This window comes from Oncorhynchus gorbuscha, linkage group LG03, assembly GCF_021184085.1.
Source record: "Oncorhynchus gorbuscha isolate QuinsamMale2020 ecotype Even-year linkage group LG03, OgorEven_v1.0, whole genome shotgun sequence".
NCBI classification, from domain to species: Eukaryota; Metazoa; Chordata; class Actinopteri; order Salmoniformes; family Salmonidae; genus Oncorhynchus; species Oncorhynchus gorbuscha.
Genome location: NC_060175.1, coordinates 41,701,303 through 41,715,537, shown reverse-complemented (window position 1 = coordinate 41,715,537; position 14,235 = coordinate 41,701,303). Strand labels below are relative to the sequence as shown.

The 14,235-nt window shown below is 43.9% G+C and overlaps 1 protein-coding gene across 6 annotated transcripts in view; it reads left to right on the top strand.

The window, feature by feature from the left end:
• LOC124031384 (ephrin type-B receptor 2) overlaps positions 1-14,235 on the top strand; it is a 149,632-nt gene that overhangs the window by 115,356 nt on the left and 20,041 nt on the right. For all 6 annotated transcript variants that reach the window (XM_046342546.1, XM_046342545.1, XM_046342548.1 and 3 more), the window contains exon 5: positions 1,098-1,433. In XM_046342546.1, the coding sequence (XP_046198502.1) occupies positions 1,098-1,433 (336 nt within the window). The remainder of the gene's footprint in view (positions 1-1,097; positions 1,434-14,235) is intronic.

The window sequence follows — 14,235 nt, the reverse complement described above, 5'->3', positions numbered from 1 at the left end:
TCCGTTTGTAAAAGTTCTGCCTTGCTGGAGCTGCCCTGATCAGCTGTAAGTGCTGTTATTGCGAAGTGGAAACATCTAGGAGCAAAAATGGCACAGCCGCAAAGTGGTAGGCCACACAAGCTCACAGAACGGTACCGCCGGGTGCTGAAGCGCATAGCACGTCTGTCCTCAGTTGCAGCACTCACCAACGCGTTCCAAACTGCCTCTGGACGCATTGTCAGCGCAGTAGCAGTTTGTCTGGAGCTTCATGAAATGGGTTTCCATGTCCGAGCAGCCGCACACAAGCCTAAGGTCACCATGCGCAATGCCAAGCGTCGGCTGGAGTGGTGTAAAGCTCGCCGCCATTAGACTCTGCAGGAGTGGAAACGCATTCTCTAAAGTGATGAATCACGCTTCACCATCTGGCAGTCCAACGAACAAATCTGCATTTGGCAGATGCCAGGAGAACACTACCTGCCAGAATGCATAGTGCCAACTGTAATGTTTGGTGGAGGAGGAATAATGGTCTGGGGCTGTTTTTTATGGTTCGGACTAGGCCCCTTAGTTCCAGTGAAGGGAAATCCTAATCCTACAGCATACAATGACATTCTAGACGATTCTGTGCATCCAACTTTGTGGCAACAGTTTGGGGAAGGCCCTTTCCTGTTTAGTATGGCGATGCCCCCGTGAATAAATCGAGGTCCTACAGAAATTGTTTGTCGAGCTCAGTGTGGAAGAATTTGACTGGTCTGCACAGAGCCATGACCTAAACCCCATAAAACACCTTTGGGATGAATTGGAACGCTGACTGTGAGCCAGGCCTAATCATCCAACATCAGTGCCCGACCTCACTAATGCTCTTGTGGCTGAATGGAAGCAAGTCTCAACAGACATGTTCCAACATCTAGTGGAAAGCCTTCCCAGAAGAGTGGAGGCTGTTATAGCAGCAAAGGGGGGACCAAACTTCAAATGAATGCCCATGATTTAGGAATGAAATATTTCGACGAGCAGGCGACCACAGTCTTTTGGTCATGTAGTGTATGAGACCACTGTAAATGCTTCTCACATTCCAAACAGAAACCATCTCAGTTGACTGTCTATTGTCTGTGTGTTTCCAGCGGTGCCATCGGCTCCTCAGAACGTTCTGTCTATCGTGAATGAGACGTCTCTGATACTGGAGTGGCAGCCTCCTAGGGAGTCAGGTGGCCGTGAGGACGTGGTCTTCAACATCATCTGTAAGAGCTGTGGAGGGGGCCGGGGAGGCTGCACGCGCTGTGGGGACAATGTCCAGTTTGTACCCCGCCAGCTGGGTCTGACAGAGCCACGTGTTTACATCAGTGACCTGCTGGCGCACACACAGTACACCTTCGAGGTGCAGGCCGTCAATGGGGTCTCCGAGCAGAGCCCCTACTCACCACAGTACTCCTCCGTCAACATCACAACCAACCAGGCTGGTGAGTACACTGTTCCTTATGCTCTCTATGTCTCTCTTGCAGGCACACACACGCACAATGACGCACTTTCATATTCCTCTAGTGTGGAGTAAGTATGCATATTTGTTCTTAAACAGGAGTGAGAGGATTGTTGATGACATCACAGGCAGGGTTTGATGGCCTGTTGGTCCTCAGAGTGTGACCTCATCAGGGCTCTCAGACAGAGTAACTCAGCTTAGTGAGCACGACACTCCCTCCTGTCTCCCCTGACTGCTGCGTGGTGATTACAGTCCTAACATCTCAGGCCCTTGCTTCATCCAGCCACTCAGTTCTAGTGTTACTTATTAAGTTTATGAAGTCTTTGGTAATACGCCTTGAATTCACTATGATCCCCATGCCCTCTACGAGCTGCCTTAAAGACTGCACCCAAAATAGTATTGGGAAGATTAGTAAGAAGCCATTGTATTTTCAGTGAATAATAACCTCTAATGAAAAACAGGTCTGTTTGTGATTGGCCTTACTTGTTCATCTGTGGGATCTTGGAGAAACATGCTGCAATCAATGTCTACTGTAACTATGGTTGCCGTGCAGGTTCTCCACTGTGTGCTTTGTGGTTGTAAATGACTGCGCCTCCATTATTTAATCCAAGCAGCAGAATTGATTTGCTCTTTAATTGTCTGTATGAGACGCATCATTTGGTGTGCCAGGCTGTGCTGCCGGAGCACTGATGAGCGGGGATACAGGCTACAGGCTTTATCTACGCCAGGGCTTTGTGTCCTGTTGGCAGTATGAGTAAGTGCCTGTCATCTCTCATCTGACTGGCCTTCTATGACTGAGCTCCCCAAGGCCCTGTGTTACTGTGAATTATTAAAGTGGACATATAAAACTTCTCCCTCCAACTTACGTTCTTACGTGGATGTGACTCACTATGATTCAAGCGAGGAGGTTTGTAGAGATGCATGTAAGATAAAAGGTATTGAAAAGGAAGAAACAGTTCTGCATTCTGTGGGATAGACTATATGGGCCTCATACAGCACATTAACACATTTTAATCAGATTTGTTTTTAAAGCAGCATGCAATACTAGTAGGTTGCATCCTGTAGTCAGTCAAATAATAATGCTTAAAAACATCTCTGAGTTATTGATATAACTTGTTTAAAATCGATGTTTGAATGAAGGAACCACCTCTTTTTGATGGTGTGTTTTGAAGTAAGTGGTTATTGTGTGTGTATGTGGGAGGTGGAGGGGGGGGGGTAATGACGGCCTCAGAGTGCAGTAAAGCCTTCTAATGAGGCCCCTGCCTTAACTCTCACACACTGGGCCACAAGTCTGCCACCCCTGCCCCAGCCTTCTCCCCCTTCCCCTGCCATAGAGTCCTGGCGGAAATTGGGGGGCTCTGCACTGAAGTGGCCGTCACTTTGTATTACAGCTCCAGAGCTCCCGTCAGAGAGAGCTGTTAAAGAGACTGAACTCTGGCTCACTCCCCCTCCCCCTGCCCTGTGACCAGCCTGGGTCCTGCCTGGGACAGAGGGCCAGTGCTGTGTGGTTCCACAGTGGGCTGGGGCCGGGGTCAGTGGGACCAGGGGCCCGTAATTGTGTCTGGTTTGGGAAGCTTGGAGGTTACATAAACATCATGTCACCCCTAATTAGCAGTGCTGGCCCCGTACCTCCTCCTTACCTTACAGAGAGAAAGTGAGTGTGTGTGTGTGTGTGTGTGTGTGTGTGTGTGTATGTATTTTTGTTAATCAGACACGTTTGGAACCTAAAGCTATGTGCTGGGGGCTTGAAAGAAACAAATAAATAAGTAAATTGGATGTGACTGGCGTGAAAGTGTTCCTCATGTGAACGACTCCCGTCCTCGGCTGCTGGAATTTGTTGACGAGGGGGAAACGAACGGGGTGTGAGGAGACACGGGTAAGTTCTCATTCACCACCCCCAATCAAGCACATTACACATACTGTAACCCCCACCACACTCTGTTATGCTCATCAATAGTTTTCCTGTGACTGAGGACGTGCATGATTGCCTAATAGTGCAGTATTTATTTTCATACTGTAGAGTCAGTCACATAATAAAGTGACGCTTGTTTTGTGAGGATATGACTAATTCCCACAAAATCAGAAAGGGTTCTGATTTTGGCCTTGATAAATAGCCCAGAAATCCTCATAATGATGAGTCACAACCGAACTATTCACTAATGATCAGCTTTTCTCCTCCATCAAATATTGAAAAGAGATGATCAACGCAATGTTTTCCATAATATTTAATGGTGGGCCTATAAAACAATGAAAAGAGAAAGAGCGAGAGCGAGAGAAGGACAGACAGAAAGAAAGGGAGAGAAGAGAGAAGTAGGGAGAGTGAAAAAAGGGAGAGGGGGAGAGAGAGGTAATTTGGTGTGACTCTGAGGCAGCACGTCTGTGGCAGAGGAGGGGTGGCAGAACAGAGTGGGAGTTTTTTTTAGTGAGACACAAATGTGTGACGATGACTTGATGAGTTAGGACAAGAGACGAAGAGAGGAGGGCAGTGATGAAACAAGCCCTCAGATGAGTAGTAATGCCCCAGTCCACCATCAGACACAGAATACTATCTGCAACCCTCTGGTAACACTATTAGAGCTGGAATGTTAATACATGAGTTGCTTGCCTGGGTTATACTGCTTTTGTGATTCATCTGTTGTGTGGCACGGGAGCAGCCTTAACAAGGCCTTATTGAGCAAACAAATCAATGGTTTATTTTGGCTGTCTCCTCGGGGGCTGGAATGATACCCCTGGGCTGTGGGAAGGCACAGAAAACACCCACGCACATGTAGAGTGGCTAGGGGTACAGGGGACAAATGGCTGAAGACAAAGCTAGCCTTTAGCTTTCTTTCATAATGATTAATGGGGGTTAATCATTCATAACACACAAAATCTCTCCCTCTCATCGTCATTGCTAGGGGATGAAATGGTTGCTAAAATCCCACCACCCCCCTTTAAGTGTTTAACCAGACACATCCCTGACATCTCACTGGCAGCATGTGATTTTGTCCTGTGCTCTAAAAGACACAGAGACCGCTAGTCTAAGTCCACTTCACTTCTCTGGTCCGACACACACACACACACACACACACACACACACACACACACACACACACACACACACACACACACACACACACACACACACACACACACACACACACACACACACACACACACACACACACACACACACACACACACACACACACACACACACACACACACACACACACACACACACACTGAAGGGCTGTTTGATTAAGTGAAGAACACACATCAGCCCAACACCAGAGCTTTCAATGACTGACTGATAAATGTTGTGGTTCTGAGAGGAATTCATGTTATCACCGTGTCAGTCATGTCTGCCGGGAATGTCTTTTACACCAATCACAAAATAGATAATGAATGGTATAGATGATCAATGATAGTGTCCCATTTTGTGTTGCCTTACAGGCAGTGAATCACACTGATTCTACAGTAGGTGCGAGGATAGTCATGTTTTGCTCAACAGTGATTGCCCTGGTCATCAATAGTTACAGTGTACGTATGGTCGATGAAACAATGTTCCCTCATCCCTCAATCAAAACCATTAGCATTCTGCCTGGAACTTCCATGGAGCCCTGCAGTTGATGAATCAGACCTCCATAGTCCATTTACTCATTCATGCTTCTGACTATGTTCTATACCGTGTGTAGCTCTATTCAATTGTAGAGGACATGTTTGTTTAGGCGTATCATTAGCCCAAGGTGAGCCAGGGAAGCTGCTGCTAATACAAGGAGGAAGGAGACCGACTGAATTGGTTTCTTATCGGGTGAGCAGCTCATTGAGGGACTGAATCCCATTACTCAGCTCATGGGTGGCTGCTGTAATCTGGCGCACCACTATCATACGGTTGGGGAAGATTTACCACTTAATTATCCCCTAAATTACCAGGGCAAACTGTAACCAGCCAATTAGAAACAAACTGTAACCAGGCCACTATGAACAAACTGTAACCAGGCCTCTAGGAACAAACTGTAATCAGGCCACTAGGAACAAACTGTTACCAGGCCACTAGGAACAAACTGTTACCAGGCCACTAGGAACAAACTGTTACCAGGCCACTAGGAACAAACTGTAACCAGGCGACTAGGAACAAACTGTAACCAGGCCACTAGGAACAAACTGTAACCAGGCCACTAGGAACAAACTGTTACCAGGCCACTAGGAACAAACTGTTACCAGGCCACTAGGAACAAACTGTTACCAGGCCACTAGGAACAAACTGTTACCAGGCCACTAGGAACAAACTGTTACCAGGCCACTAGGAACAAACTGTTACCAGGCCACTAGGAACAAACTGTAACCAGGCCACTAGGAACAAACTGTAACCAGGCCACTAGGAACAAACTGTAACCAGGCCACTAGGAACAAACTGTAACCAGGCCACTAGAAACACACTGTAACCAGGCCACTAGAAACACACTGTAACCAGGCCACTAGAAACACACTAATCAGGCCACTAGGAATGAACTGTAACCAGACCACTAGGAATGAACTGTAACCAGACCACTAGGAATGAACTGTAACCAGGCCACTAGGAATGAACTGTAACCAGGCCACTAGGAATGAACTGTAACCAGGCCACTAGGAATGAACTGTAACCAGGCCACTAGGAATGAACTGTAACCAGGCCACTAGGGACGGGACAGCTTGGCTGCTCCAATGGGCATTGCTGAGGAACACTGGTGTAGGGCCAGCCAGGTAAACCTCTTCCAAGAAATGTTTATGCTCTGTCCAACTTAGCGACATTGTCCAATGCCACCACAACTAAATGAAAGCAAGCTAAAGCAATGGAAATAGCCCAATAAGTTCAAATTTGATACTCTTGATTCTTTATTCCTCTTATGCCTGGCTTTTATATTCAAGCCTTCTAAACTACAGCTCGAAATAAAGGGGGTGTTTTCCACGCCTCTGTTGTGCTTCAGTGCTGCTAATGTGTCCAGCATTCAGTAGTAGAGGGAAGTGGGCAGAGAGAGGCTGCTAGGCTAGCCAGCATAGGATGCAGGGTGTGCGGTGTGACAGTAGGTGTCAGAAAGGGCACATATGGAAGGTGCCAGTGTGGGTCAGGCGACCAGACAGACAGGAGGCCTCTGTAGACACCTGGAGCACAGCCCAGCCCTGACAGAGTGGCACAGCTCTACACACTGGGGCTCCAGCCAGCACAGTACGCACATACTGTGGCTACTACTTAGGACCAACTAGTGGCAGGAGAGAGAGCAGAGAGTGTGTGATTTTTATTTGCATATGGCGTTAGGTATGCAGACTGCGGAGCTAGCTGACTGTAAGGTTAGATGACTTTAGCTAGATAACCTACGCATTCAATATGCATTTAATTACTTCCTACCCTAAGAGAATTAGAGCATAGATTGGCACTTTATTAAGCCTTTTCCCCCTCCACGTTCATAAATCAATGCTTTGTACAATGCTACATATTTTATCCAGACAAAATAAAAATTGTATGAATAACCTATTTATTATGTTTTGGCAAGACAAAAATATAAAAACAAAAAGGTCATGCAGTCGGTTTTATCATATACTTTCTCTGGAGTTTAACTAAATTGTGAACACTTTTGAAAGAAGATGGCAGTAGAGATTGCATGAGTACCAAGCAGGGTTAAAAAAAAGAATCAGGCCCTTTTGGCCCGGTGGTCTGTAAAGGGTTGTATCATGTGAGGATGGAACTAATTGTTGTAGGCCACAATAGCTCTGATTGATGCTGAAATGTGTAAATAAATTGCACTAATGCAGTGATTTATTCACTGTTGTTATTGCCCACAGTGTGCTCGTGGAAATGGTGAGTAAAGCATAAGTCATGAATAATTTAACATCTTTGCTTGGAATGTGTTAATATAAAAGGTCAGAATAACTGACTCTAAAAGAGATTGTGCACAACCTGATTTTCGGGTTGAAGAGCTTTCAGATTTTCAGTGCTGGTTAAACAAAACATATATAAGTAATGTGTCTTGTGAGTGAAAGGGGACATTTCTATTTTAAAATGAAGAAAACCACAGTTGGGTGTGAATATCAATTCATGCGAAGACCAAATGATATATCTGTAATATAAATGACAATTCTTTGGCAAACACCCTTCTTCATGTTTTTGTGTATATTTTTTCAGTTGTATTTCTGTTTTTACATTTACAGTGCCATCAGAGAGTATTCATACCCCTTGACCTATTTCACATTTTGTTGTGTTACAGCCTGAATTCTAAATTCATGAAATAAAATGAAATGTCACCCATCTACACACAACACCCCTTAATGAAAATGTGAAAACATGTTTTTAGAAATTGTTGAATTTTCTTTGAAAATAAAACACATAAATATCTCACTTACATAAGTATTCACACCCCTGAGTCAATGATTTGTAGAATTTTTTTTCCGCTGCGATTAAAGCTGAGTCTTGCTGGGTAAGTCTCTAAGACTGGGTTTCTCAGACAGTCCTCAGGACTGTGCACATTTTGGTTTCTGCCCTAGCACTACACAGCTGATTCAAATAATCAACTAATCATCAGGCTTTGGTCATTTGAATCAGCTGTGTAGTGTTAGGGCAAAAACCAAAACGTGCACCCCTTGGGGTTCCGAGGACCGAGTTTTGGAAACACAGCACTAAGAGCTTTCCACACATGGATTGTGCAACATTTACCCATTATTCTTTAAGAATTCTTCAAGCTCTGTCAAATTGGTTGTTAATCATCAGACAATCATTTTCACGGTTTGTCATAGATTTTTTTTCAAGAAGATTTTAATCAAAACTGTAACTCGGCCACTCGGGAACATTCACTTTCCTATTGGTATGCAACTCCAGTGTAGATTTGACCTTGTGTTTTAAGTTATTGTCCTGCTGAAAGGTGAATTCATCTCCCAGTGTCTTGTTTGAAGGCAAACTGAACTAGGTCTTCCTCTAGATTTTGCCTGTGCTTAGCTCCATTACATTTATTTTTATCCTGAAAAACTGTCCAGTCCTTAATGATTACAAGCATACTGTACCCATAACATGATGCAGCCACGACTATGCTTTAAAATATGAAGAGTGGTACTCAGTAATGTGTTGTATTGGAATTGCCCCAAACATAACATTTTGTATTCAGGACAAAAAGTTAGTTGCTTTGCCACATTTTTTGCAATATTACTTTAGTGCCTTGTTGCAAACAGGAGGCATGTTTTGGAATAGTTGAATTCTGTTCGGGCATCCTTCTTTTCACTCTGTCAATTAGGATACTTTTGTGGAGTAACTACAATGATCCATTCCAAGTTTTCTCCTATATGAGCCATTAATCACATGTTTACTCCTGAACTTATTTAGGCTTGCCATAACAAAGGGGTTGAATACTTATTGACTCAAGACATTTCAGCTTTTCATGTTTAATGAATTAGAAAAAAATTGAAAACATCATTCCACTTTGACATTATGAGGTTTTGTGTGTAGGCCAGTGACAAAAACTAAAAATGTAATACATTTTCAATTCATGCTGCAACACAACAAAATGTCGAAAAAGTCAAGGAATGTGAATACTTTCTGAAGGCATTGTAAGAACAAAGTGGGAGACAGGAAGAAGGGGGCTGTATTATCTTTACCTCTCCTCCCTCCTCCATCTCTGGTCTCTAATTAATCTCCTGGTTGTTGAAGTATCGGAGGGAAAGATGCTCTCTGAAATATTTATGTGTTACGTTCCTGTCTGGCCTTTTTGTTCTGCTTTGATTACATTTGGAATTGCTTTCTCTTCTATTTCTGGAGCCATTTAACAGGAATGAGTGTTTTTATGTGCCGGAACGGATGAGGATTTAAGTGTCTGCTCTAAGCAAATTTACAGCAGAGTGATGGTACTGTATGTGGGTACATACTGACTCACACACACACACACACACACACACACACACACACACACACACACACACACACACACACACACACACACACACACACACACACACACACACACACACACACACACACACACACACACACACACACACACACACACACACACACACACACACACACACACACACACACACACACACACACACACACACACACACACACACACACACACACACACACACACACACACACACACACACACACACACACACACACACACACACACACACACACACACACACACACACACACACACTTCACAGACACACACACACACTTCACAGACACACACAAGGAGGCACATGTCTGTGTCGACTCAGACACACCACTGTAAAAAAAATGTTGAAGCAATTATCTATTTTGTTTACAGAAGCGTGATGGCTACCTAGAAAAGTGTAGAAAATTCAATATTGACATAATGATTCACACAGGAACAAAACAAAGTCACTATTGTTTAATTTAAACTTTAACCTTTAAAATAGTTTTTCTTGGAATCTGAGGGGCTGCTTACTTTACCTCAACAACCTTGGTGTCCTTTCAAATATTGTCTTCCCTTTCAGTGTGACATAGGTGAGGTCAAAAGCATGAATCTCTAAGATCACGAGTTACATGCACATATCTTTCCCATGATTCACTCTGAGGTTTTAAGTAAATTGAGTTCAAGCTGAGATCATCTATTTTAAATCCTGGCCATTGCGTGTCATATAGTAAATCTTTATCTGTAAATGCAGATAAGAAATGTATAAGTGGGAAACAAAAGTGAATGTATGTGCAGTGTAACTACAGCAAATGTTCTGTATCCAGTCTTTCAATGTCCGGTACACAGTAGATTATCCAGGACAATGGTTTTGTATTATAGCATCCGCTCAGGCTCTTCTGAAGGCCTACACCCTTTTAAGGCCAAAAGTGTCTTATCCACTTGACAAAAGAAACTCAAACTCATAGAACTGATTCTTGTATAGTTATAGTAGTATAACCTTTTTGGGGTCCTTCAGATTTAGTGACCCCTGCTCACTCAACTATCTCCTGAAGAAGCCGGTTCAGAAGCCAGATACAGAAAATCTGAATGCAGAATAAACTAACTGTGGGCCGGCTAGAGCCTGTGAGTCAGAGCTTTGATGCCCATACATATAGCGCACTGCTAAAACTATTGACCAGACTGAATAACCAATCAGGCCCACGCCCAGCAGAGTACATGTATTGTATTGCTACCAGTAGCTGCCAAGTGACTGCAGAGAGAGTTCCCACCTTGCCCCTTAACACTGTCCCCTCACTCCTCTCCCAGTCTCTGCTTCAGGTCTTGGGTGAGCAGAACTACTTGGTGGCGTAGTGTGCTTAGATTAGATCTAACCTCCCTGTAAGCATCTGAAACTTCTTAAGCCCCTGGAGTGCCTATTTTAAAATTAGATTTTTGTGTACGAGTGCATTAAGGCCCCAATCTTTTCCAGCGCAGATGGTTTAAAGCTTGATGAACTGAAATCTTGCTTGTGTAGCTTTACTGCATTGGAAACTCTTTGGAGACTTAAAAACCCACAATTCATTGCAGATGGGGAACAGGGCCGGCTGCCAGCGTGCTAAAAGTATATGCAAATACAGGCCTCCCCTTTAAGAGCTCTCGAAGCATGCCTCGTAAACGGAGAGCAGTCGGAGGGAGAGAGAGTGCAGGCAGCACCAACAGCCTGTTTAGGAGGCTGCCTGACTGCATGGTGGAGGAGCAGCTGGCTGGCCCATTGGGAGAGACGGTGCCGTGGAGGAAACAGAGTTTTACTGTGAAAGGGGACAGGGATTTACGAGGGCTGATCTGTTCTCGCTACCCCCCAAATCATAGCATTTCTCCCTGCACTAGAACCTCAAATCAAACCATAGCCACATTGTCATTGACCATGCTGCATATTGGCAAGTCAGATATTCAAAGAGAAGTCCTAAATCCAAGTCACTTTCCCAGATTCAACAACCAAGATAGAAGGTTGACTGTTCTGTCTCTCCAACCTTGTTTTTTTAGCAGACTGGCATTTCACTAGATATTCATTGTAACAGTGCAGGGTTTTAAAGATGGGAAGGGGAACAAAGGGAGAAAGGGGAAATCACTAGAAGTGGCATTGTCTCTCCAAACCACAAACTGCAACTGTGATTACTATAATGACTGTGCCTCCCACCCCTCGGAGTATGGCTCTGTAATGGCTGTTGCTTCTCTGTCTCTGTGGTGGCAGAAGCTCCAGCTGGCCAACGTGGTCCTGAACCCAGACCCAGGCCCTGTCCAGGCCCAAGCAGGGTGAGATGTGATGGGCAGGGGGGCCTTCTCCTGTGCCTCTCCCATCCTGCATGCCTATCAGCCATCAAAGGCTAGCCTGGTCTCAGTCCACCAGCTCGCTTAATGAAGATGCCCATCAAGCTCAGAAGGGAACAGAATCAATAGGCTGAGCTGAAAGGGGGCCAGCATTCTTGGGGGAAGACAGGGAGGGAGGGAGGGAGGTAAAGCCCACCAAATGAGTGTAGCAGAATAGAAGAGTATAGAACAAAGAGTAGACTGGGTAGAGGATGTACATGGGATCGATCAGTGGCCTGAGGAAATTGATTCTCTATGTTTGCAAAAGCATGCCCCATTACATTGGCATGGATTTAATAACTCTGTAAAGCCCATCTTTGATTGATTATGGAAGTTACTACAGTAGGTGTTCAAACGCAACAGTAAAACATCTATTGGGATGTTGCACAAAATAGAGCCTTTTATATTTTGTTACTGGGCCCCAGCCAGAGCGTCATGCTAGAATAGAGCCCGAAGCCTCATTGTCTTTTATCAGATCCAAGGGCTTTACAGGAACTCACTACACTTTCACATTAAACAGCACTGACAATACTACTTACAGTAATACACTACTAATTAAAGTATTTAGTATAATAAAAGTATTTTATTAGGATCCCCATTAGCTGTTGCTGAAGCTACTCTCCCTGGGGTCCACACAAAACATAGACCGTGACATAATACAGAACATGAGTAAACAAGACCAGCTTAAGGACTGAACTACACACATTTCAAATAAGAACAATAGAACCAAAATGGTTCATACTGAAAGTGACCCTAATTTCTGACAGTTTTATCAGATTTGTACCTTTTTACCTCGGGGATTCTTGCAACCTTTCGGATACTAGTCCAAAGCTCTAACCACTAGGCCATCTATTGCCCCAGTTACCCTCATTACTGACAGTTACCCACACATCAGTACATATCCATGTGCTTAAGAGTTATTTAGGTCAGATAGGGCAGAGGTGTTGTTTTATTCGTTTTTTCTTTTAAAGCTAATTTTGCTGTTTGCTTGAGTCATTTGAGATGGAAGAGAGTTCCATGTGATCATTGCTCTATTGTGTGTTGCCTTGAATTAATTCTGGATTTGTGGACTGTGCCCTGATGGCATGTATGGTGGGGTAAGTATGTCTGTCAGACCAGACATAAACAAATACAATGCTTCTTGTATGTCTCTCCTCTACTTTGAACCAAGAGAGACTGACATGCATACGGTTGACATAAGACCTCTGTGTACATTGAAGGGCAAGACGTGCTGCACTGTTCTGGGCCAGCTGCAGGTTTTCTAGGTCCTTCTTGACAGCACTTGACAATATCACCAGGCAATAGTCAGTATTTACGTAGGTAAAACTAAAGCTTGCAGGATTTGTTTCGTCAACTGTGGTGCTAACAATGCTGAGAATCTATTTATCACCGACAGACCTCTTCCCATCTTTACAACAATTTCATCAATATGCCTTGACCATGACCATTTACAGTCTTAAAGTGACATCAAGATGTTTAGTCCCCTTAACTTGCTTAACTGTCATGTCATTCATTACCAGATTGAGAGGTCTAGAACTGAGATCATAGGGAAATATTTGTACCAAATACAATGCTTTTAGTTTTAGATGGGTACAGGACTAGTTTATTACTAGCCACCCATTCCAAAACTGACTGCAACTCTATTCAGGGTTGCAGTTATTTCACTAGATGTGGTTGAGTCATCAGTCTACATGGACACAGGCTTTGTTGCTTTTAATGCTGTTGGTAGATCATCAGTAAAAATAGAGAACAGTAAAGGGCAAAGACCGCTAGCTGCCTTCCGGAATACTACACTTTATATGTTTTACATTGGATAATCTTCCATTAAAGAAACCCTCTGTGTTTTATTGGATAGATAGCTACGCTCTCAACCAATGATATGACAGAGGATGGAAAGCCATAACACATACATGTTTCCAATGACATATTATGGTCAATAATATCAAAGGCTGCACTGAAGTCTAAAAATACAGCTCCCACAATCTTCTTATTATCAATTTCTTTCAGCCAATCATCAGTAATTTATGTCAGTGCAGTAGGCCTACATGTTGAGTGCCCATTCCTATAAGCATGATAGTAGTCGGTTGTTAATTTGTCCAAACAAAAAAACACTATATATACAAACGTATGTGGACACCCCTTCAAATGAGTGGATTCGGCTATTTCAGCTACACCCGTTATTGACAGGTGTATAAAATTGAACACACCGCCATGCAATCTCCATAGACAAACATTAACAATAGAATGGTCTTCCTGAAGAGCTCAGAGACGTCCAACAAGCCAGTTTGTCTAATTTCTGTACTTTCTGTACTGCTAGAGCTGCCCCAGGCAACTGTAAGCTCACAGAGCAGGTCCGCCGAGTGCTGAAGAGCGTAACGCGTAAAAATCGTCTGTCCTCGGTTGCAACACTCACTACCGAGTTCCAAACTGCCTCTGGAAGCAACTTCAGCACAATCTGATTGGTCGAATGTTAGAACCAGTAAAAGGTTTTCTCCAGAACAGCCACCTTGTCCTTGAACCTCAGGAACTTTACCACTATCAACCTGGGTC